Here is a 27,006-nt window from a genome sequence, read left to right on the forward strand (position 1 = left end):
ACATAAGCTGCAGCTCCATATACAATATTCTTTGTTCTATAACACAAAGAAAATGTTTGTTTTATTTAGTATTTGTTAAGTTTGGAGTGAAAGAAAAAATACATAGACTCATAGAATGTCAGAGCTGGAATGAACCTTAGAAGACCATTTAGTCCAGCCTTCTCATAAGAGGAGGTGTTAAATGATTTGACCATGTGACTGCCAGATCCTGTAGTAGAATCAGAACCTGCTTTACCAAATACAACCACCACCTAAACCCCAGCAATGCTGCTCCACCGCAGGATGTCTAATATCAGATCTCCTTATCCCCCAAAAAGTTTCACATTAAATCAGAAAAGGGAAGATATTTATTTCTAAAGGAGAATTAAGGAAACAAATACCAACTACTTTATACTTTTACTTTCTGCATAATTTAACGTAGGGATGAAACTTTTCAAACTGGAAAGCCCATACACATGTGTTTGGCCGGTTTGAGGGAGGGGGGTTCAAGTGGAAAAACTCAACTGAACCCAGTTACTTAAAACTACGTTTATAGAAACTATTATCCCTATGATTTATATCAGGGGTTCTTCAACTAAGGTCTGTAACCTTTCATTATTTACACACACACACACACACACACACACACACACACACAGAGAAATGTTTTGCCATTTTAATAAAATTAACTTCCTTTCTAATACTTTATATCTTATCCATTTAAAAACATTGGGGGGGAGGGGGCAGGGAGAGCTAGGTGGGGCAGTGGATAAAGCACCAGCCCTGGATTCAGGAGGACCTGAGTTAAAATCCAGCCTCAGACACTTGACATTTATTAGCTGTGTGTGACCCTGGGCAAGTCACTTAACCCTCACTGTCCCACAAAACCAAATTCTGAAGGGGGGGGGGAAATATAAGTTTTGTTTCAACAAACTCAGTTTTTTGCAAAAAAAAAAAAAGTTTAATAAGTTTAAATAAAAGGATTAATCAAATACTCTATTAAAAATTTTTAAGAGTGTATATTGTATATTTTAGAGCTCATCAATTTTTTAAAAAACAGATTACAATAAAATATACTTAACACAATATATAATGACTATAACCTTATCCTTCTATGATGATTCATAAATTCTCTACCCTCTTAAGTTTTAAATAGTTAAGTAAGTTTTATGATCTTGGGAATGTTACAAATGTAAAGATTACTCTCCTGTGGTATTAACTGATATTTATATTTTAGGGGAAAGCAACAACCACAATAAAAATGGATAAACATTGCCAGAATTTTCTTTATCAAGAGGCTACACTAGGGGGAAACCCACTGTTTTGATACTCTGGATATGATGAGAAACGTAATTTTCAAGCTCAAAAAAGTGAGTTTTGGGGACTTTGACTTATAGAAATATTTGCTTTGTTGCAATCTTACAACTAAAGGCACAGATTTAATAAAAAGGTACATTGACAAAAGTTCCAATTAATATAATGCTAATAAGAAGCTTAATATACTAATCTGTACACAGAAGAACAAGTGAAGCTGGTGCATTCAAAGCAGAATATCACACTGCCCTGGAAAGATGTTGGAGGGAAAAAGTAAAGTCTTTGAATTAGTCTGTTGGTATTTTTTTTTAATTCCATGGATAGAGATTCTAAAGGAGGTGCTAGAAGGGAAAGCAGACAGAGAATTTGTGTTTTTAAAAAACAACCTAAGAAAACAAAACAGCAATTTATACATAGCTAGAACAGGAAAGGAAGTACAAGGACATTTTGCAAATAAAGCATCATCAAAAAAGTATTAGATCTACCCTGGCCCTCTGGGGGTTATCTTTGGATGACTCAATTCCTATCCTTCTATATCACTCACCACATACTCATACTCAACTTTTTTCATTGTTCTCATAAGCCACTTTTTCCTCTACCTAGAAATAGTTTCTAGGAATATCCTACAGGGAAAACTGAGACTACTTGAATAATACAGAAGTACGATTAACTAACTGCTCCCTACTTTTTCTATGTTTGGATTTTTATATCTTACATCTTATTTAAAAAGGCAACTGTGCTGAGTCAATGTTATACTGGAGCTGATAACGTTTTATCATTGATCCAGGATCTTTAAACCTGGTGCCTGGCACCAGTAACTAGTTATTTCATCATCAGTGTCTAATAGTTTGGGAACAGTCTTCCCCAAAGCCACAAAAGTGCAATTTATTCTTCCTGCTCATGGACAGTAAAGCTTAAAAAGTAGAAATTCCCCAGAACAGAAAACACTCCTTGATAGCTGTGGGGACCCACTTAAGGTCATCCTTGGGCTTCTCTGCTGCCACAACAAGCTTGGACTTGGGCTCCTGGTACAATAAAGTAGAGGAACCTTGTTTTCCTCTCAAGTCTCCAGATTTTGTCTGTATGTCTTAGGGAGTTGAAAAAACTTACTAGGCCCTCTAATTTTGGATCTGCAGCCTAAATCCAAAGGAAATGAATAGAGCTGTCACTACACATTTCTTCTTCAACAAAATAACCTTGCAAATTCTAATTCTATTGACTTTTGTCCTTAGAATTTTTTCTAGTTTTCTCACAAAAATTTCTAAGAGTACTGAAAAACAAACAAAAATACTTCCCTTTAAATGACAGAGAAAATATATTTTTGAACCCTGAAAAAGCACAATGACTCAGAGAACATTAAGAAGCAGAATATGCAGAAGCTCTCGGGGCAGATTATCTGACATCTCATTTCTAAATTAGTATAATGTGAAGTCTGGATCCACAAAAGTCTAAATTACAAACTGGTTTTATCTGCAAATATATCTGACAGATTAAAATTTTTGACAACACTGATTAAAAAAAATAGATCTCTAAAAGAAAAACAAGCATAGGCATTAAACTTTTACTGCATAAAAGCTTATGTAATCCAAAAGAACCCTTGTGGTTATTTTCAGGAAGGCAATGATCCAATAAAATATTTTTTATGTGGTCAACCTAAATAATTTTTTAAATCAATTGCCTTAATGTGTGATTATAAAGATGACTTTTCCCCACACATAAAGAGTTTGATTTTTTTTCTTACCTTAAGTAGAATAATATCTATTTCTGAGTACTTCATGCCATTTACTAACACAGGAATCAACCTATTTTAAAAATTGAGATAAACATTAAACAATAGGTACAAAAATTTAACCTGCAATATTAAAAATACTCTGGTGGGGCAGCTAGGTGGCGCAGTGGATAGAGCACCAGCCCTGGAATCAGGAGGACCTGAGTTCAAATCCGGCCTCAGACACTTAAAACTTACTAGCTGTGTGACCTTGGGCAAGTCACTTAACCCCAATTGCCTCACTAAAAAAAAAAAAAGGTACTATCTTCTATCTTTAACAGCGTCCTAATATTTCTCCTTATAACTCAACTCAAATTTTATTTGACAGAACCAATGCCACTGTGTTTAGTTCCATTTTCTAAGTCAGAACAGTTCCATAAATCCCTGTCCCGATTGAAATATTTGAAGCATAATTATTGGGGGAGGGGGAATCACTTTGTTCTAAAGAAGTTTCATTTCCAAAAGCAGAAATGCAATAATAGGCAGTCTGTGACAGAGACTCTTGAGTCTCCTGACCCCCTTCTTCCCCCTTGATGCTCCTTAGCAAACAGAGCTAATTAGGATGGCATGTCTTAAATTGCTTTTACTTAAAACATCGTTTCCAAAAGGAAATAGCCAATGTTAATGGGATGCCTTTAAAAAGTAAGCTTGCCTACATTCACTAAAAGACAATTCTTAAGTACTTTTTATTTTACACAAGGTATACTGCAATACCAAGAAAAATGACCTTTCATAGAAAAGCTCATATACCTTGTTTATTTGGATTCATTCAGTCTAGAATTTGTACAAGGATGAGCTTAAAAGTTTACTGAGTGAGCCCCTTTCCCATAAAAGGCGCCAGGTAATAGGTACTTATTTCATAGGTAGCATTTACATAAAGCTTGAAGTTGTGCCAAGTGATTTATAAACATTACCTCATTTAATCCACATAACGCCAGGAGGTAGGTGCTATCTCCATGCCTATTTTACAGATGTGGTAACTGAAGCAGAGTTACTCACCAGGATTTGAAATCAGAACTCATCTCCAGATCTAGCTCTATATCCACTGCACCACACTGCTACTTATATCAGTTCTAAGTTTCGGTCTACTCACATCCATGACGTACCTTCTGCTGTTATTTGTTTGGCTTTGCTGTGGAGGTCAAAGTTTCCCCCCCCAAAACTTTAATATCACCCAATATAGGAAGAAGTTCTTAACCTGGGGTCCATGAACCACCCTGCCTAAAGGTGTCAGAATTTGAATGAAAAATTACTTCTTTCTTTTCTAAGCTCTAACTGAAATTCAGCACTTCATTCAATTATTTAAAAACCTGAGCAGGGATCTATAAGCTTCACCAGACTTACAAAGGGTCCATGACTAAGGTTATGACTAACAGAGTTCATTCAGATCCCTGTGTGGAATAAGGCAAATGGCCCCATTTGTCCTAGAAAGTATAACAAGGGAGAAAGACATAACTAAGCTGTCTCCAATGTGGAGATTGATCTATAGTAACATTTTGAGGAGCTGTCTTGGGAAACCATGATTTAAAGGATTAACAATTCTAGTGAGGGGTAGAAACACTTAAAATACTCTAAAAATGGAAAAAGCCCAGCTACTATATGTATTATTTATTACCACCTTAGACATTTTAGTTCTGTAGCTATGATTTAGTTACACCCTCGTGAGCCTCATTTCTCCCTTGAAATTATGGAGATAATAGGGACAGCTAGGTGGCGCAATAGTTAGAGCACTGGCCCTGGAGTCAGGAGGACCTGAGTTCAAATCCAGCCTCAGACACTAACACTTACTAGCTGTGTGACCCTGGGCAAGTCACTTAAACCCCAATTGCCTCACTAAAAAAAAAAAAGAAAATGGAGATAATAGGACCCACCTCACAGGAGATTGTTATAAAGATCAAATAATATATAACTGAGCTTTGGAAACCTAAAGTGCTATACAAATATGAGCTTTACTTGAAATACATGGTTTCAGAATGAAGACTTTCCCATTTATTTGTAGGTAGGGCTTGTATCTAGGCTAGAATTAAAATGAATTTGCATTCCCTGAGTGCAGAGCCCAAAAAAGTTAACAGTAGAAAAGTTAAGTCTGCATAGAACTAAAACTCACCACAAATCGTTAGCAATAATTTACAAAGCATTTACTATTATATACATAGATCATCAAGCCATTCATCATTCAAGATCCAGTTCTCCAAGCAAGCCCTCCCCAACTAACTCAAATTGGCCTCCTCCTTTATTTCAATACCGATAGAATTTGTTGTGAAACATTTTGATAGCCTGTCTTGCATTATTCCTTGTCTCACATTTGATTAAATGATGTACACAGCAGTGTGTTAAGTACTAAGAATACAAAGATAGAAACAAGGTTCTCTCAGAGTAAGTATTCTACTAGGCATCTATGCTATATCCCAAGATAAGCATAATACCAGTTAAGTGTTGGGGGGGGGGGGGGAGGAGAGAAGGGAGAGAAAAGAGACCAGAAGGGGAAGGCACACAAACTAGGGATATTTTGGCCAAGAACCATTAACATTTTTGCATATCTGAATTGTCTATATGAAAGATAATTAAAAATACCTTAATTTCATTTAACAACTCCAAAATTAACAAGGCAATAATTAAGTATTAATAGTGTGCAGAAATTCCACCTACTTAGAAAGATGTCTACAGAGTACATCTTTGCAGATTGGCTGTTCAGCCAAAGTGAGCCAAAATTCACAAGCTTCCAAAGCCACATTTTCATCTTGATCTTGGGTCCTCTGAAGCATGTACTATAAAGTAAAGGAAGTTTATGAAATATTCATTTATATACAGCTAAAATTCAACTTATAATATACAGAAGCAGTACTACCTGTGTGAATCTGGGCTAAGTCATATCACACCTCTCTGGGTCTATAAAATGAATGGGGTTGGTCTAAACCATCTCTAAGGTCTCTTCTCCGGCTCTTAATCTATGATTCCATATTGTATAGTGGAAGTAAATTAGCTGGTGAGATGTTCTAAGGCAAATGTACCTAAAGGTAGCATGGGGTAATAGGAAGAGCTTTCTGGATTTAGAGAAAGAAGAAAAGGGTACTCCCAGCTATTCCCACTTGTAATGACCGTGGGTAAATCACTTAACTTCTGGCTCAATGACTAGGTAATCTCTAAAGTTCCTTCCAAGACCTATGGCTCATCTAATATTATGCAAAGTTCCTGAATTATTGTGTATACGGATTTCTTTTTTTAGGAAATCAAATAATACTTCAAGTGAACCTGGTACCTAAATAGGTCCATTATGATTCTTTTTGTGATAAAAATATTCTATCTGTAATATCCGTAACAAAACATGACATTTATGTGAATATGAATGATCAAATTGCTTTCAAGATGAAGTTTACCTTTTTATATAAGACTCACCTTCCCAAACACCTAAGAATTACAAAAACACTTCAAAACTATTCTCTTAATATGACCTTTAAAAACAAAAAAACTGAGTCTCCTGCTCTCTGGGCTGCAAATGAGTGAGCCCAGCCCCACCCTGGCTAGCACAGGAACCTTTCCATATTCCATTTCACTTTCACCTCTCCTTAGGCAAGTAAGTGCATTCCAGCCACCCTCATCCCCCTCCTCAATGCATCTTGCCGCCCACTGGACAAAATTCATGTTGTCACTGACTTTGAGTATAAAATATTTAACAAATCACACCTTTGTTGGAGAAACATTCCTGGGTTACCTATCCCACTGCACTCTTCCTCTTTATACCCCATACAAAACCACTCAATATATCCTCTCCAACCTCAGATATCTTAAAAACAAAAACAAGTAAAAAAATACCCTACTATATATGCATCTAGGATTTTTCCCTCCCTAAGAAATCATTTAATGAATTTGTATCATCTGATATATGTATAGTGTTAAGGGGTAAAATTCTAGCTAAACTGTCTAAAATATCTAATGAGTGGTCGCCAATAAATTATAAGCTTTAGCAAGAGTTAGACTTTTAAGCATTTATTAAGGAGAATAAGAATTTGGTAAAGAGAGAGAAAGGCCTAGATTCCTATCTATTAAAGGGAGAGCACATTTCTAGCTCCGCTCTCCACCAGAGTCCAAAGGAAAGAGCCCGAGACTGAGCGCCAGTCTCTTCCTTCCTCCTCCCACTAGCCCGCGTCACTTCCTGACTCCTGAAGAAAAGACTCCTGGTCTTGCCCTCAAAGACCTTTGCTTCATGGGCAGAAGTCTTCTACAGTAAGTCTCCAGCAGGTGGCGTCATTCCAATCGTTACAATAGTTTATCATAGATGTGTTTCTGGATAGCATGTATGTAACTTCAAAAGTCAGCTGTCCCAAAAAACTCAATTTTTAAAAGATTTGGTAAAGCACTCACTATCATGCCATACACATGTAAACCAAACTATGATTATTTTAAAGTTATTGATTTGCATTCAGGAAAATTCTACTTTTTGCATTGTTCAGCTTTATAACTAATGAGTGACAGTAGCGATTATCTTATATTGCTGGCAGTTCTGGTTGTAGTCATGTGTGTACTTTAAAAATAGGCTATTTGATCACAGAAGTTTTTGTTAGTTGGGGAGTGGCTGTAAAGCAAACTTGTAAGAAGCAAAGTTCTTTAAATACCAGAAAGTAATCAAATCAACAGTACTGGCTATGATTAGGAAATAGTCACTTGTGTTAATCACAAATATATCTGACTTGAAGTATTTCATATATATTAAAAACAAAATAAAACACTATGCCAAACTGAGAATGGTCAACCATGATGGAGGCAACTTTCAAGTAGGTGTTTATGGTTGCTCCCAATGATAAACCTATCAGATGAATCAGCCCCTATTGAAAATCAGTGGCACAGACAAAACTGATGCTAGAGAACTCCACATTTTCTACCATAAAGAACATTATGATAGCATTAGAAAAATTAATGACAATTCAGAAACCCCTGCCACTTTGACATGCAGAGAATTGGAGAACCAGTTGAAACAATGTGGCATACCCCAAGTTCTGACTGCTTAAATTCTTTAACCTTAACAAGCTTTTCCTTCTGCAGGTAAACCGCTTGTTTATTTGGTTGGTTTTTTTTGAACCATGAGTTTAATGAGTCTGTTTATGGTATTATGTTTAAAACCTATTGCTTGATTTATCAATGGACATATTGAATATTGACTCATTTCTTTTTGAAGAATTATATCACTTTAAGTATCTGTTACTGTCATACTAGATAGAGAATTCATGTATAAGATAATGTGTTTACTTGCTAAAAGATTATGTAATAATGTCTAATATTACCAGTCATTTACATTCATATATCATTTACATGTCATTGTGACTATGTACATTGTGGGTATGGTTTGGAATTATTGTATATATTACAAGTACATCATCAGTTATGCAGCATAACATGCATTTTTACCATCATACTGTCTTTGGTGAAATTAATGAGATTTATGAAGTCTCCTTAAAGTATTGGGAGACGGAAATTGCCTCTTTAGGGCCTTAGCAGATCAGCTAGAAGGTCACTGTAGGAGCCTCTGTTCCAGACCTATAAAAAGCTTCCACAATCAGTTTGCTGGAGAGAGTTCATGATTGAAGCAGGCTTGTGGCAGAGGACTTGAGGAAGAACCAGACCAGGCTGGAACTCTAGGCTAAATAGGCTTTTTTCTTAACTTTCTGAACTCCATGGGAATATCTGTATGCTTTAATAAATGTTTAATGCCCAAGGACTGGTGCTAAAGCTTCTAATTTAAGGTGACCACAATTTAGATTTTAAACATCACAGACAGAAGATAGTCATAATCTTAATTCTAAATAATCATTCTGGCAAACTATAATCCACTCCAGTAAAAACGTCAATGAGAAATTAAAATAAACTAATAAATTCTTTATTGTCTAGTTTAGGAAAAAGGGACTATTCACAGCATATCTGAAAACATTTATAGATTTTTTTGATAAAATTAGGAAAAGGAAGTCACATAATAATTACCTCCACTATATTATGCATATGAGGAAGCAGGCGATCCATTCGGACTTCAAGTAGCATCACGAGAGCCCGACACACATTTTTACGTACCTCTGGCTCTTCATCACCAGCCAATGCAAACAGATTCTATCATATGAGAAATAAAATTTAATTTTTAAAAAATCCTCAGAGAGAGTTTGTGTATAAGCAAGTAAATTTATACCCAAATTAAAACTCGATTTACTTAATACATTCAAATATACCTAGGAAACAATATTTTCTTCATTGTGGCTTTATACCTCTGTTGAGCTTACCAAATTTTACACCTTTGTCATCACACAGATTGACAATTTTCTTCTTTCCAAAATATTTTAATGTGTACTTTAAAAAAGAAAAAAAGGGGAGGTAGGCAACCCAAAACCTACAAATTAAAGAAAATTCTGTATTATCTAGTGACATCATCAAACACAATTGCAGACCCGGACTGCAATTGTGTCTATAATGTGGAATCTTAACATTGTTTCCTGAGGCTCAGAAAAGTTCAGTGACTTAACTTTTCCTATGTTCAATAACTAGTGCCAGATGTGGCTTTTGAACCAAGTCCCTGTACTCTATCCACTGTGTCACATAGTCACTTATTTTTACAAACGAAATTACTGTTATCTGGAAGTAGTACAGGAGAGAGGAAGGAGTGTTAGATGTGGTATCACAAAACCTGGGTTCAAATCCCACCTGTCATTCTCAGTGTGACCTTAGAAAACTTACATATGTAAAAATGAATTTTAGTTTAGGTTTTTTTTTTTTTGCGAGACAATGAGGGTTAAATGACTTGACCAAGGTCACACAGCTAGTAAGTGTTAAGCATCTGAGGCTGGATTGGAACGCAGGTCCTCCTGAATTCAGGGCCAGTGCTTTATCCACTGCGCCACCTAGCTGCCCAAGTCTTAGTTTTATTTTTTTGGGTGGGGCAATGGGGGTTAAGTGACTTGCTCAGGGTCACACAGCTAGTAAGTATAAAGTGTCTGAGGCTGGATTTGAACTCAGGTACTCCTGAATCCAGGGCTGGTGTTTTATCCACTGCGCCACCTAGATGCCCCCTCCAAGTCTTAGTTTTAAAAAGTATTTCAGCATTTTATGACTTCTAAGACCCTTGCATTAAAGTTATATCCTATTCATTATTAAACATACATGCCAATAAACACTTCATAAAAAAGAATCTTAGGATAATTTTTCAAATGTGACAAGTTTCATACACTTATTTACTTTATGATCACTTTTGAATAGACTAAAGTTTTAGAATACATAAAATATTAAGCTTGGTTCAAGGAATGCACTCAGCCTAAAACAAATTCCTAAGAAACTTAGTATCTTTGAGGAGTAACTAATGATGCTTTTACTTGATCCTTAACTTGCCACAAAAATAATGCAGCATACTAGTTTCTACCTAGGAATTATTTCCAAAACCAAATAATACATCAAGGTACCAGGAAATAAAAGAATTTGCCTCAACTCTGTTGAAAAGCCTCATTTTTTCAATATGCAGTTTATGGACATGTTTCCTAAAACTCGGCATCCAGAACTAACACAGATATAATCTGATCACTCTGACAGCGTACAAGTGTTAGTACTTCTGATAACCAGCTGAATAGTATAGAATGTGGATGTTTTCATTTACATTACTTTTCATCTGTGGATGAGAATATTTCTACCATGCCAGACTACTGAACCAGCAGAAAAGTACCCAACTTTTAGGAACTCCAGAACATATGAATGATTCTTAGTTTACAAAGATCCTGCAGACTACATAAGCACTACACAGCAGGCAAGCATATAATTTGCAGCAACTGGGGATGGGGATGGGGATTTGGTATCAGTATCATGGGTTCTCCTGTGAGGAAATCCCATCTACTAATACAGGTAAGCACCTTTTCTGCAATTTAAAGAGTTTTGGAGAGTTACCTAAAGCGCTATTAAGTGATGTACCATAGTCACTATTCAGTCTGTGTCAGTGCTTGAATCTGGTCTTCCAGGTGTTGAGACCAATTCTCTCTCCACTACCCCATGCTGAAGACTTGTGCCAAATTCTTTATTTACCTACCCTGCTGTGTCTAGTTTTGTTTTGGAAGCAACTTCCTCTGCATATATCCTATGATATCTTACAGAATTTCTCTAAATAAATTTCAGGCTGCTATTAAAAAATAGTGGTTATATCATTTAATAATGCCAAATAAAAGTGGCTTGGTGTTTTAATTATGTTGCAAATCAAGAAATAAAATTTTAATTCCCAATCAATAACTGAAAGGTTATTTCTAAGTTAGAAAGAAAAGCTTGCCATGGGAACCAGTTAAGGGAAATGGGGGATTTTAGTCTGGAAAAGTGTATATGGGATGAGGTAATGGGCAGAAAGATGACATGATCCAGTCTCCAATACTGGAAAGCCTGTACAAGTGCTGAAAGTCAGTCCTAGGAAAAGTAACCAGTTTCTTCTGCCTGGCCTCAGAGAGCAGAATTAAGAACAATGGATCCAAGTTATAAAACCAGCTTGATGTCAAGGCTGGAATTACAACAATTAGAACCATTCAAAAGAGAAATGGGCTATTTTAACATGTGCTAATTCCAAACCCTAAAGGTTTTTAAGCAAAGTTTGGATGGCCATTTTGTTGGACAGGCTACAGAGAAGATTTTTGTTCAGAGATAAGCAATTTCACCTCTCAACAAGCTTTCTTTAATACATGGGGTGGGGGTGGTGGTGGGGGGAGAGAGATGTTAAGGGCTAAAATTCTAGCTAGTCTGTCTAAAATATCTAATGAGTGGTCGCCAATAAATTATAAGCTTTAGCAAGAGTTAGACTTTTAAGCATTTATTAAGGAGAATAAGAATTTGGTAAAGAGAGAGAGAGAAAGGCCTAGATTCCTATCTATTAAAGGGAGAGCACATTTCTAGCTCCGCTCTCCAGAGTCCAAAGGAAAGAGCGTCAGACCGAGCGCTACTCTCTTCCTTCTTCCTCCCACTCATCCGCGTCACTTCCTGATGCCAAAGAAAAGACTCCTGGTCTTGCCCTCAAAGACCTTCGCTTCATGGGCAGAACTCTTCTACAGTAAGTATCCAGCAGGTGGTGTTATTCCAATCGTTAGAGACCACAGCTAGGTGGCACAGTGGATAAAGCACTGGCCCTGTATTCAGGAGGACCTGAGTTCAAATCCAGCCTCAGACACGGACACATATATAGCTGTGTGACCCTGGGCAAGTCACTTAACTCCCATTGCCCCACAAAAAACCAAAAAAATCCCCACACACACAAAAAAACCATGGGGGGTAAGTGGTGTCTGTGAACTTGTTCTGCCATAGGGGTCTGCCCACCCAAAACACAGCAAGTTAAGAACCCATGTTCTGTATGTGTAATGAGGTTTTTCTACTCTTCCAACTTCATCTCCTAAAGTATCGTTCATTATTACTTCAGACTAGAAGAATACTAGTATAATAGCTCTTATTCAAACAAAGGTGGTATGAAAATTCACGTGCTAATGTTGGGTTATTTTGCAGTGAATAGGATTGATAACTAGGGAGGGTTGAATGGAAGAGATGGCATATGAACCAGGAGGCATTCTAGGCATAAGGAATGTGGTTGTCAGCAAAAATACTACTGAGTTTTGGGTCCCTGAAGTTTTTTTATTACAATATGTGGACATTTTTATCCTGTTATTCCTAACTGCCTCCCTTCTTGAAGCTGTAGAGTTGAAGTTATCAAAGGACAGTCCTGTGAACAGCACGCACTTTCAGATTATTAAAATATTAAATGTGACAAACTCCTTTCGACCTTCTTATAACTTGCCCTACAACCTAAGGGTAAATTTTTAGGACCCTTACTTTGGATTCTGGACTCCTCAAGTTGCTTGAGTCTTAGATGCAGTTGCTACCAACTACTTTGATTAATTGAAATATTTATTAGAAGCAAAATATTGTGTTATCCCTTGGGGTTATAGTCCCTTCCCTTAAGGAGTTTACATCTCCTGGGGTTACAAGACATGTAGCACTAAGATAATTAAAAAAAAAATTTCAGAGAGAGAAGTTAATAATACGGGAACTGAGAAAGGCTTCTCAGAGAAATTAGCGCATGAACATTACCTTGAAGGAAGATAAAAATTCTGAAAGATGGAGCCAAGGCAGGAAATGGAAAAGTCAAAATCAGAGTACAACTAGAAAACCAGTTTGGCTGGAAGCAGAGTGCATTAAAGGGGAATTATGTGTAGGAATAATATGAAATAATGTTGGAAGTGTCAGTTATAGAGAACTCTGTAGAGTAAATTTGAGGAGTTTATCCCTAAGGTAATAGGGAGCTCCCAAACATTTAAAGTAAGTGAGCAGCACATTCAGAACTCTGCCTGAGGGGCAGCTAGGTGGTAGAGTAGATAAAGAACTGGCCCTGGATTCAGGAGGACCTGAGTTCAAATCTGGCCTCAGACACTTGACACTTACTAGCTGTGTGACCCTGGGCAAGTCACTTAACCATCATTGCTGTGCAAAAAAAAAAAAAGAAAAGGCCAAAAAGCAAGATAGCTTTGAAAGCTATTGTTTCACCTGACACCTATCAGATTGGCTAAAATGACAAAAAAGGAAAATAATAAATGTTGGAGAAGCTGTGGGAAAATTGGAACACTAATTCATTGTGGGTGGAGCTGTGAACTGATCCAACCATTCTGGAGAGCAATTTGGAATTATGCCCAAAGGGCTATAAAGCTGTGCATACCCTTTGACCCAGCAATACCACTTTTGGGTCTTTTTCCCAAAGAAATCATGGAAAGGGGAAAGGGACCCACATGTACAAAAATATTTATAGCTGCTCTTTACGTGGTAGGAAGGAATTGGAAGTTGAGGGGGTGCCCACCAAATGGGGAATGGCTGGACAAGTTGTGGTACATGAATACAATGAAATACTATTGTGCTGTAAGAAACGATGAGCAGGAGGAGTTCAGAGAAACCTGGAGGGTCTTGCTTGAGCTGATGATGAGTGAGATGAGCAGAACCAGAAGAACATTGTACACAGTATCATCAACATTGAGTGTTGATCTACTGTGATGGACTATATTCTTCTCACCAATGCAATGGTACAGAAGAGTTCCAGGGAACTCATGATAGAAGAGGATCTCCAAATCCAAGAAAAAAAAAAGAACTGTGGACTATAGATGCTGAATGAACCATACTATTTCTTTTGTTTTTGGTGCTGGTTTTTTTTTTCTATTTTGAGGTTTTTCATCATTGCTCTGATTTTTTCTCTTATAACAGGACTAATGCAGAAATAGGATTAATGTTATTATGTGTATATATATGTGTGTGTGTGTGTGTGTGTGTGTGTGTGTGTGTGTGTGTGTGTGTATGTATAGATATATAGATATAACCTCAATCAGATTACCTGCTGTCTAGGGGAGGGGGAGGGAGAAAAATCTGAAATTGTAAAGCTTGTATAAACAAAAGTTGAGAACTATCTTTACATGTAATGGAAAAAAATAAAATACCTTATATGTAAAAAAAAAAAAAGCATAAGAGTGGATACATTTGAGAAAAATAAAATAGCAATGATTAATGGAAAAAAAAAAAGCTATGGTTTCTAAAAAATATACATATATAGCAGCTCTTTAGGGGCAGCCAGGTGGGACAGTGGATAGAGCACCGGCCCTGGATTCAGGAGGACCTGAGTTCAAATCCAGCCTCAGACACTCAACACTTACTAGCTATGTAATCCTGGGCAAGTCACTTAACCCCAATTGCCATACCCCCCCTCCAAAAAGCAGAACTCTGCCTGAGGAAGATTACTTTGGCAGCTCTGTGGAAGACATTGAAAAGAGAGGCTAGAAGCTATGAAGGTTTATTATTAAGAGTCTTTTAGGGCAGCTAGGTGGCGCAGTGGATAAAGCTCCAGCCCTGGATTCAGGAAGACCTGAGTTCAAATCCAGCCTCAGACACTTGACACTTACTAGCTGTGTGACTCTGGGCAAGTCACTTAACCCCCACTGCCCGGGGGTGGGGGCAGAAAGAGTCTTTTAAACATCAACAGTATGGCATCTAAGCTGAAAAGAGAAATGACTACATTTGTCCATATGACCTAGAAATACTAAGATTGTTTCTTTTTTGCACTTGAATAATTTTGCTGAAAAGGTTTTTCTTTCTTTTTTGGGTGTGTGTATGTGTGTGTGGAGGAGGGGGGGGTGCGCTGTGGAATGAGGGTTAAGTGACTTGCCCAGGGTCACACAGCTAGTAAGTATCTGAGGCTGGATTTGAATTCAGGTCCTGTGCTTTATCTACTGTCCCACCTAGCTGCCCCCAAAAGGTTATTTTTAATGGGAAAGGGGGGCACTGAACCCATCATCCTTATAGTGCTAAGAGGGCTAAACCAAATAATTATTTAAGATATCAAGAAAATGAAATAAAACTACTACAAAAAACATTATACCCCATCCCATTTGAATGAAATGGCCATGCTTTCCCACGAATTAAGGTGATATGCCAATGAATATAAAATATTTTTTAAAAAAGAAATGTTCTGTTCCCACAGAAAACACATTATTAAGTCTTAAATTGGGGGGGGAGGTGTGTGTTTCCTAACCTCTTCACATCTTATTCCCGATGCTGTCATTGTCCAAGTACTTAATGTCCCTTAATGGGGCAGACAGGTGATGCAGTAGGTAGAATACCAGGCCCAAAGTCAGAAAGACTGAAGTTCAAATATGAACTCAAGACACTTACTAGCTGTGTGACCTGTCACTTAACCTCTGTTTGCCCTTTTCAGGGTTGTTATAAAGATCAAAACAAGATAATAATTGCCACATAGTAACAGCCTAAAATGAAAATAACTACACTTTTAAGTTAGGCAATATAAACTGATGTTCTTTTTTTTTTTTTTTAAGTGAGGCAATTGGGGTTAAGTGACTAGCCCAGGGTCACACAGCTAATAAGTGTTAAGTGCCTGAGGTCGGCTTTGAACTCAGGTACTCCTGACTCCAGGGCCAGTGTTCTATCCACTGTGCCACCTGGCTGCCCCTTAAACTGATGTTCTCTCTCTCTCTCTCACTCACACATGATATATTTTTCTACTATTCACTGACTGTGGTATATCTTGGTTTGCCTCCTTTAAGGAATCAAACTGTAAAATTCAGAGTGGTCTTAAGAGGGAATTAGCTGAGGTAAGGCACTGTAATGTCGTGACTTCAACATAAAAAGGCATTTCAGATGGTAGAAATATGAAAAAACAAACTAAAACCCCACCAAAACCCAGAGAGTAAAACTGAAAAGATTTAGAAAAGTCAAGAGAGTTAGGCCAGGCAAACTGAAGAGGCGGTAGAGTCTGTTACTCCTAGTTAATGTCACAGATAGTGTTTAAGACTTATCCTCTAACTACTTAATCGCTAAGATTAAGGTAAAAGAGGAAAAGATATATAGATAGAAGAGGAAGCAGGAAGAATGAAGCATATAAATACTTGGGATAAACACAGCAACTGGGTAAGAACTGAGTTTTAACAGTTAACATTCTATACACACTTTTTCACTTACTGACATGGTATTGGAAAGCTTGTATTAAGTCAGTTTACCTAGTTTGGTTGCTTTAAATTATTTTCTTTATGATAGACATTAGTTAATAAGCATATTTAGAGTATACTTTTCTGAATTTTAAAGAAAGTTTTTCCAAAGCAGAAGCTAAAACTTTCAAGGCTTGCTAAACTATCACAAATAGGTGCTGCTATTTATTCTATGATAATCACCAAAAATGATAGGAGAATATTAAAGAAATTTAGGGAAGCTAGGTGGCACAGTGTGATAGAGTGCTAGGCCTGGAGTCAGGAAGATGAGTCTTCCTGAATTCCAATCTGGCTTCAGACACTTAGGAGCTGTGTGACCCCAGGCAAGTCATTTAACTGCCTCATCTTTCTCATCTGTAAAATGGCCTGGAGAAGGAAAATGGCAAACCACTGGATTTACCTCTGCCAAGAAAGCCCCAAATGGGGTCATGAAAAATCAGACATGTATAAAAAAGAGAAACTGAATACTATAGTTCTAGCACCTCAACCCATTAGTGGGGCAGGAATTCCAAGAACTGCTTTAGCTACTTATACCTGTGTTCTCCTGTCCTGCTACTCAATATTTTAAAGAAAAAACCGCTTTAAAGCTTTACCCATGTAAGATTCAATGATCAGAACAACCAAAGTGGTTATTTAGGACACTTCTCTGGATATAATGATAACAAAAGCCAAAAAATTAGCCACCTAATATCTATGTGATAAATGAAATAAATGGATTTAGTATCAAGTAAATATAGGAGCCTTCAATGAAAGGCTGGAAACTTTATAATTAGTTTCTCACAGAACTAATTTTACAAAAGGCACAAATAGGACAATGCACAGATCCCACATTGTATTTTTACTTTCCATATTTATCTTATTTGTAATTTTAAGTATATAAGTTGGCATTATTAAATCCTTTAAATTTTATCAGAAAGTAATTTCTTCTTTAAATGTCACTTCTACAGTTTTCCTCCTCCCCACTTCTACCTCATGCATAGCTAATTTTAACATGGATATCAATGGAACAATTGGATTCTCTGGACCAAATTATTATTCCTTTAATTTTGAGTCTACATTTCCTGCTAAAAAATAATCTATATACAAGGAATTGGGGGTAGAAGTAGAGGGTAAAGGAGAGGATCATTATAATTTCTATGAGCAACCTGAGACATTTGTGAAGCAAAAAGATTTAATTAGCCATATAATATATTACTAAAAATACATGATACTTCACTCACAATATTTTAAGCTGAATGACCAATTTCTAATCTACCATAACACAGATACAAGTTATGGAGAAATGGGTCATACAATGCTAGTTATTAAAATTTTTAAAACAACTTTCTCCTGTGCGCTTTTCTGATTTTAAATGCTATAAAGTGTGAAAATATTTAAAACTAAATAACCATTACAATTTGTGTGCAAAAAGAAGCAATATTAAATCCATTGAGTACTACCATATACACTTCCACCCCCCCCCCCCGAAAAGGCTTACCTCAATAAAAGAATCAATGTGTAACATCAGAGCTTGGGTTCTACTGATGATAAATTGATTGACACATGCAACAGCATGAGACCTAGAAGTACAATGTAGAAGTTTAGAAACATACATTTGATTTTGGTTTAAGAAGTAACAAAAATGAAAATATTATAGCCAAACATTGCACTTTAAAAAATTCTCCTCATAGCTCATTAACTGATGATGCTAAACTAAAGCATGAAATCTCCTCAAAGGCAGATAACCTACTTACCTTTGTGGATACATATTCTAATCTAAAGCCATCAAAAAACTTGTAGTTTTAAAAAATACTTTCTGATTACAACTTTAAAGGTTTTAAAGAACATTAAGCAGGGGCATCTAGGTGGCACAGTGGATAGAGCACCAGCCCTGGAGTCAGGAGGACCTGAGTTCAAATCCGGCCTTAGAAACTTAACACTTACTAGCTATGTGACCCTGGGCAAGTCATTTAACCCCAACTGCCCCCCCCCACAAAATTAAGCAAAAATTGTAGCTTTTTTCTCAACTTTATTTTTTAAATGGCAGTGAACACAAATGTTAATTAGAAATCACTTACAAGCAGAAAGTATCCTGATACATCTGATTATAACAGAAATGTTTGAGCCCTAAAGAACCTTAAAACTGTCTAGTCAGTCCAATCCTTTTATTTTACAGATGAAGAAACTCGGTCCCAGAAAGTTTAAGTGGTCTGCCCAAGGAGGCCAGGAACAAAAGTTCCTATCCTGTAAAGTTTCTATAAATTTTAAATAACCTTTGAGTTGTTCAAAATATGCAAAAAGGCTATAAATAGCATAAATGCTTGACTCTGGAAGAATAACCCCAACCTCTTAACTCTAATATCATGTTGCTTTTTAAGTGGTCCACTGATAATTGTATCCTCGAAAAAAAAAAAAAAAAAGCAGAACATGGGAGAAAAGGCACTTAGCATTTGTTAAAAGCAACTATTATAGAAAGCTTAACATTTGTAAGTGCAATTAAAAACATAGAGATGAAGTGAAATTAAAAAGTAAACAGCTTGGGGCAGCTAGGTGGCACAGTGGATAGAGCATCGGCCCTGAATTCAGGAGTACCTGAGTTCAAATCTGGCCTCAGACACTTGACACTTACTAGCTGTGTGACCCTGGGCAAGTCACTTAACCCCAATTACCTCAGACACACACACACACACACACACACACAAAGTAAACAACTACAATGAATAGGTAATTCATATCGTCACTGGTTCACATAAACATATCTATATTTACAATCAGGGAAGTTTTAATATTGTGGATAACTGTTGTAAAAAGCCAATAAGGACTGCTATTTATGTTCAGCAAATGGTTAATTTTCTTCCCCTTTCAAAAATACTTATGTGTATGACAATCTCATTATACTTCTAGTATGTTTAGTAAGGAAAATTATATCAAAAGTTTAAAATCTCACTATTTCCTCTGTAATACTATATAAAAAGTGAACACTGTTTTCCTAACATTTACTGGCTGTTTTGTGTATTTCTGACATTCCTGGCTGTCTAGTATCCAGCAATGATGTTCCAAGATCTAAGATTATAGACTAAAGGTTCTATAATAAAAGTTACTCCCAGCAGCAAAGGGGTTGGGAGGTAAAAAAATTATATTTACAATACAACAGTGAAATGAAATCTGTACATATAAACAATTTCCCTGTCATTCTCTTGGAATTTAGGAAGTGAGACAGCAAGGCCAGTAGGGCAAAATTAATTTAATAGTTAAATGTAATTTTCAATGATCATTTCTTTCTCTACCAGAATCCAATGTCTTTGTACTTTGCAGTTCAAAAATAACACTAGTTCACTTTATTCCATGGATGATACCCTGAAGCCTACACACACACACACACACACACGAATATGTATATATGGCATTTAAAAAAAAAATCACTATTTTGGATACTAATGGATTTGGCTATTTGGTTTCCTAATGTACAACAAATTAAAAGCAGCACAACTACCACTTCTCATGGAAGTGGTAGTCATGGGAAAAAAAATGTGACAAAAATCTCTATGACTAGTTATAAGAAATAAAATATAGCAGGGTTTTTGGACTATTTGGTATCAAGGTAAATGGAGCTAAACATTTCAACAGGGTACCACTGTATTATAGTAGAGTATAATGACTGATATTCATAAAGATGATCTTGATCCAATAGGTAAAGGTTAAATTATATTCAGTACACACCAGCTAGATTAATAAAAGAAAATGTGTTCTGACACTTAATTATTAGAACCTGGTTTAATAACTGGAAGTATCCCAGGACATCAGCTCTTACATTGTGGAAAAACACACCCACACAAACACGGTTTTAATAGCTTAAAACTGAGCTAAATTAACTTTTGGAACATAAATAGATATGGAAATAGGTGACTATAGATATCTACATACAAACAAACAATTATGTAAAAACCACCATCACTTTCTAGCATACTTTCAAATATTTATAGATAAAATATTTAAAATCATTTAAAATCAAATATAAAAAGCTTTAAATACAAATACATGGCTAAGAAAACATTTGGGGGGTGGAAGGGAGGGGTCAGCTAGGTGATGATGCAGTGGATAAAGCACCAGCCCTGGATTCACGAGGACCAGAGTTCAAATCTGGTTTCAGACATATATAACACTAACCAGCTGTGTGACCCTGGGCAAGTCACTTAACCCTCATTGCCCCACAAAAAAAATTAAAATTAAAAAAAAAAAATATATATATATATATGACAGTAGATTCTTCCCAGTTTCCAACAGGATGAAAGGTGTAGAAAGAACAGGAGAGAATTGGATGTATTAAACTGAGCATTGGGAGGGAAAGTAGAGTATAAAAATGATGGTGGTAGAGGCTGAAAAGCAAACTTCAAATTTCTACTGGTTTTTTTTCCCCTCCTAAAATACTCATGTAAAGAAATTTTGGTTTGATGTCTTACTGTACCTTGTTAAAAAGACAAGAAAGGTAGCAGTTAGGGGAGGGAGAGAATTTGGAAGTGAGAAAAAATTTCAAATTCTGTGCTTTAAGAAAATAAAGGGGGACAGCTAGGTGGCGCAGTGGATAGAGCACCGGCCCTGGAGTCAGGTCCTCCTGACTGAGCTGCCCCAGGAATATTATTTTTAAAAATAGCTTTCTGGGGCAGCTAGGTGGCGCAACGGATAAAGCACTGGCCCTGGAGTCAGGAGGACCTGAGTTCAACTCTGACCTCAGACACTTGACACTTACCAGCTGCGTCACCCTGGGCAAGTCACTTAACCTCCAATGCCCCGCGCAAAAAAAAAAAAAAAAAAGAAAAAGAAAAAGAAAAGAAAAAAAATAGCTTTCCATTAACATGGATAAATGTTTTGGCATTGAAGTGGTGTTAAAATTTCCATTATCTGGAGATTTCATTTATGTGGAATAGTTAACTCTCCTAGGTAGTTGTGAACACTTAAGCAACAAAACAATAGTAGTAATCAATTCTGATAACTTTAAATAAATTTTCTTGTTACTTCAGTACCTTATTTTGGGACTACTATGCTTGAAGAACTGTAAAAATTTAGGAATCATGATGTTAAGTGGACGGTCTAAAACATCACTATCTAAAATTTCAGCAGAATCTTCGCATATTTTCTGAAGGGCTCCAAATGCTCCCTGAGAAAGACACAAATTCAAATATTAAAACTATTTAAAAATGAAATTCCTATGTAGTTAAAAATTATTATTTCAACATTTAATTTTATCTTCAAGTGTAATCATCATATTCTCTTCTTTTATAACCTAAAAGGTTCTGAAAGTATTCATAGATTTTTTTTTTTTGCGGGGCAAAGGGGGTTAAGTGACTTGCCCAGGGTCACACAGCTAGTAAGTGTCAAGTTTCTGAGGCCAGATTTGAACTCAGGTACTCTTGAATTCAGGGCCTAAAAAAGTTGGGAGCAGCTAGGTGGCACAGTGGATAAAGTACCATGGATTCAGGAAGACCCGAGTTCAAATCTGGCCTAAAACTAGTGTCTGACACTTAACTAGCTGTGTGGTGTGTCCCTGGGCAAGCCACTTAACCCTCATGGCCCCAGAAAACAAGACAAAAAGTGTTTGCCTTCATGCAGAAGCCACCTTTTCGACTTACATTTTTCACTGATTAGTAAAACAGAGGAAAAGAAATCTCATTTCATTTAAGTAGTATTAATTACTTAAGGCTTAAGAAAAATTAAAGCAACTTTCAATGTAAATTAAATATATATTAGTGGTCATTAAATACAATAGTCTAGAAATGTTTTTAACTTTCTCCACACTAAATCAAATCTTATGTATACTATAACTGACACATCACATTTCTAGTTCTGAGTGAGATATTTAAATCACCTATGATATAAGTATTTACACTTCCAGAAGGCTATCCTCAAACTCCTTTTCTTTATAAGGATACCATTTTTTTCTTTATAGCTTTAGTATGCAGGTCCAACTAATTTCCAAATGTATTATTAAATATTCAAAAAAAGTACAGGAATTACTTTGAAACAAAGTAAATGTTTCTACTGAGTCTGCTATAAGAAAGAAATTTGGTTTAAAGATCTGTTCCTGGCATATTCTTATGTCATAATTTGGAAATGCTAAACAAATTTGACTCGGGAAATAAATGACACCTAAGAAAAATGGCTCTTTTTTTTTCCAGATCATAAAACTTTATCAAAATATTAAGAAATAGATTTAAATATTTCTTTCTGTCCAGAATATTTACCATGTCTGAAATATGGCAAGGCATATCCCCTAGGACAGTATGGGGAGTTAAAAGGTGGGAAAGCCAATGTTGAAGAGGATATACCTATAGGTATATACTTGTAGGTAAAAAAAATTTTTTATGGCTCTTTCTACTTTTCATGCTAGCCTAAGAAATTATACAAGTTAACATTAAAACTAAAATTAAATCTTGCTGTATTTTGTATAGTTTTAGACAACAGATTATAAAAAGAAGACTGGATTCATAGCTCAAGTATAACAAAATGCTTTTGGTATAAGTATATTTCAATTCTGTTTAAAGAAAATAACCAAAAGAAATGGCAAGTCAGAATAACTACAGGCTTTAAAGTGCAAGAAATATTTTTAAAACAAATTCCAAAAGGTTATAGTGGGTAATAAAGTTAAGTATAACTTGAAATGAAAAAAAAATCTAATGTGATGGATGCATCCTTACTTCACATGTATTATAATCTTCAGAATCCAATAAGCTACAAAGCTTTGGCAAGAGCTCAGGCCAGTTCTGTAATTCTCCCTTGGAGGCAATAGTTGTAATCAGAATACCTTGGGAAGAAAAAATGAATTTCACTTTAGAAAAAGTTAGAGTTCTTTTCCTCACCACACACGCAAAGCTTGTGCACACACACACCCCTACCCCCACCCACAGTAATCTGTCCTATATACACATGACTAACAAAAAATGCCATTAAAGTTTGGAAGAAAAAAATGATGGTAAAATGAATTTTTGCTGAAATATATTTTCATTTTACCACTAATCAATTTATTATTTCAAGGTAAAAAGCCCAAAGCACTATACATGACACCAAAAGAACAAGCAGTATATTGGGGGTTGAGGGGGGCCTTCCCTATTCCACTGCCCACAGTACCTGACTGATCAGTGTTACAAGTACTCACCAAAGCACTTTTTTCTCTCAAAGTACACTCCTACTTCCAGAGGGAAAGAAAATAAACACGTGTCCATGCCCCCAAATACTAACACCTTATTACGGTAATATTTTATTGTTACAATCATTTTAAAGATCTCTCTCATTTGATCCTCACAAGCTTGATGTATGTGGTATAACACACATTATACCCTTTTCAGAAAAATTCAAAACAAACAGAAATTCAAAAAGTTCAGAAAAGTTAAATGTCTTAACCCATACTGCAGAGCTGCTAAAGTGGCAGCTTTACCCAAGGCTAAACCAAACCCTCTAAAACCAGTTCCTTTCACTGTATCCCTACCTCTGTGGCTGGTGGCTGGACTGTTTCACTGCTATTCAAAATATATAACTTTATAAAGACCAAATGTCTTCATGGGACACATTTCATAGCAAGCTTATCTTTTGCCATTGCCTTCACTGGGGTAAAGTCATATTCAACCTGATGTTTCATTATGACATGGAGGTGATCAAAAACTGTTAGGGGAATGAAAATTCTACTTTAACAGAATTTAGAAAAGTCCCAGGAGCAGCTGCTATGCTCAACTAGAATAATATTTCAATTAACCAAGTAATAATGAAAATGGCCCTCTTGTCTCCAATATCTTCAAAAGATTTGGTTGATCAGCTAAACAGTAAGCTCTAAATTCTGGTGTTTCAATCAGGAAGATCTGGGTTCAAGGTATGCCTCCAATTCATACTGGCTGGGCAAGTTAATTAATTAATCATTCAGTGACCCAGATAATTCTCCAAAACCCTCAAGTTGAAAAGACAACAGTGGAGGAACATCCCTTTTCAGGATAAAATTATATGTCCAGAACCACACACACCCCTCCCAAAAGATGGAAAGAGAAATTGAAAGCAAGAGTTTGGCATACAATTCATTCTGCTTTTTGCACACTCCTCTCCAAAATCCTTTAATAAGTAACAAGCCGTGTGCCCCAAATGGTGACCTATGCTACCAGGGGTTACGGAAGCAAAACTTTAATTCTCAAGTTAATACACAGTAATACTGCATTTAACCATGGATAGCTGGAAGAAGGTCATTAATCTTTTTCTCTTTCTCATCATCTAATACAGTGCATCAAACAATTGTTTGTTGAACTGAAATGTAAGCTGCCATAAAAACAACTGGATTTTAAAGAGAGAAAACGACCCACATGTAAAAAAATATTTGTAGCTGCTCTTTTTGTGGTGGCAATGAGCTGGAAATTGAGGGGTTGCCCATCAATTGGGGAATGACTGAACAAGTTGTGGTATATGAATGTAATGGAATACTATTGTGCTGTAAGAAATGATGAGCAGGCAGATTTCAGAGAAACCTGGAAGGACTTGCATGAACTGATGATGAGTGAGATGAGCAGAACCAGGAGAACATTATGTGTTGATCAACTGTGATAGACTTGACTCTTCTCAGCAATACAACAAACGGGTCCAAGATAGTTCCAAAGGACTCATGAAGGAAAATGCTCTCCAAATACAGAAAAAAAAAAAAAGAACTTTTGAATCTAGACGCAAATCAAACCATACTATTTCTATTGTTTTTGTTGTTTTTCTTTTTTAAGGTTTTTCCTTTTTGCTCTGATTCTTCTCTTAGAACATGACTGAGACAGCTGGATGACTGGGGCATCTAGATGGAGCAGTGGTTAAAGCACCGGCTCTGGATTCAGGAGGACCTGAGTTCAAATCTGGCCTCAGACACTTAACACTTACTAGCTGTGTGACCCTGGGCAAGTCACTTAACCCCAACTGCCCAGCCAAAAAAAATTAAAAAAGAACATGACTAATGCAGAAATATGTTTAATGTGAATGTACATATATAACACTATATCAGATTGCTTGCAGTCTTGGGCAGGGGGGAGGGAGAAAAAATTGAAACTAGAAATCTCATAAAAACAAATGTTGAAAACTATCTCTAAATTTAACTGGAAAATAATAAAACGTTTATATTTAAAAAACCCAACTGGAGTAATAGGAAAATTAATACAAAATAAACTGATCTTGCAATATCTTTTATGTAAAAAACAAATGGTTTTAATTTTTTGTTATTTAGTCTTTTGTAGTCATGTCCAACTCTTTGTGATCCCATTGGGGTTTTCTTGGCAAAGATACTGGAGTTGGTTGCCATTTCCTTCTCCAGCTCATTTTACAGATGAGGAACTGAGGCAAACAGAATGAAATGACATGCCCATGGCCACATAGCTAGTGATAGGTCAGATTTGAACCCAGGTCTTCCAGGCCCAGGGTTATCCACTATACTCTTTGTTTTAATTTAGCAAATTTAAAAAAAGTTATACATTTACTTCTCTCACTGAAGTCAATCATGCCTCTGATTACTAGATCACAGATTCAGAGCTAGAAGGGATCTTATGCATCATATCCCTTGTTTGAAAGATGGGAAGAAGAGGCATGGAGAGATTGGACATGTGTGAACACATACAGAAGTTGGAATCTGAACCCAGATCTTCATGTATTCTAGGTTGTAGCATTCTTACTGGTGTACTGTGTGACCTTTTGTGCAAGGGCCTTTTTGTTTTGTTTTTATATCAACTTTAGAAAGTGAAGTCAAAAATGATGGTGGGGGGCAGCTTAGGTGGCGCAGTGGATAGAGCACCGGCCCTGGATTCAGGAGGACCTGAGTTCAAATCCGGCCTCAGACACTCAGATGCCGGCCCCTCCCTCCCTCCCTCTCTCTTTTTGGCGAGGCAATTGGGGTTAAGTGACTTGCCCAGGGTCACACAGCTAGTAAGTGTCAAGCGTCTAAGGCTAAATTTGAACTCAGGTCCTCCTGAATTCCAGGACCAGCGCTTTATCCACTGCACCACCTAGCTGCCCCGTCATTTCATCTTTATAGCAAACTCAATAAATTAATCATAACTATGTGGAAATTATTTCTAATCGATTTACTCTGAAGAGCAAAATAAAAAATTGCTTTAAGAAAGTGGGTTGGGGTAGCTAGATGGCGCAGTGGATAGAGCACCAGCCCTGTAGTCAGAAGGGCCTGAATTTAAATCCGGCCTCAGACTCTTGACACCTACTAGCTGTGTGACCCTGGGCAAGTCACTTAACCCCAATTGCCTCACCAAAAAAATTAAAAAACAGAACTAAATTAAAAAAAAAAAGTGGGTGCTATGGTTAACTGTATTTTATGGTTGATTAGAAAATGCTTGAAATTTTAATCCTTATTGGTCAAAACACTTTTCCTAATTAATATATTCATGTTTTATTTAATAAGTATATCCAACAATTTAAGGTTAATTTCTAATTTTT

The 27,006-nt window shown here is 36.4% G+C and overlaps 1 protein-coding gene across 3 annotated transcripts in view; it reads right to left on the reverse strand.

Annotated features, from left to right (window-relative positions):
- TNPO1 (transportin 1) overlaps positions 1-27,006 on the reverse strand; it is a 124,017-nt gene that overhangs the window by 33,976 nt on the left and 63,035 nt on the right. For all 3 annotated transcript variants that reach the window (XR_006354905.1, XR_006354904.1, XM_043986265.1), the window contains exons 6-11: positions 23,253-23,359; positions 21,582-21,715; positions 18,059-18,140; positions 9,035-9,157; positions 5,711-5,829; positions 3,035-3,095 (exon numbers count right to left, since the gene is read on the reverse strand). Coding sequence is in view for 1 of the 3 variants with exons in the window: in XM_043986265.1 (XP_043842200.1) it covers positions 3,035-3,095; positions 5,711-5,829; positions 9,035-9,157; positions 18,059-18,140; positions 21,582-21,715; positions 23,253-23,359 (626 nt within the window). In the remaining 2 variants the exon portion in view is untranslated. The remainder of the gene's footprint in view (positions 1-3,034; positions 3,096-5,710; positions 5,830-9,034; positions 9,158-18,058; positions 18,141-21,581; positions 21,716-23,252; positions 23,360-27,006) is intronic.

This window comes from Dromiciops gliroides, chromosome 1 (assembly GCF_019393635.1).
Source record: "Dromiciops gliroides isolate mDroGli1 chromosome 1, mDroGli1.pri, whole genome shotgun sequence".
NCBI lineage: Eukaryota > Metazoa > Chordata > Mammalia > Microbiotheria > Microbiotheriidae > Dromiciops > Dromiciops gliroides.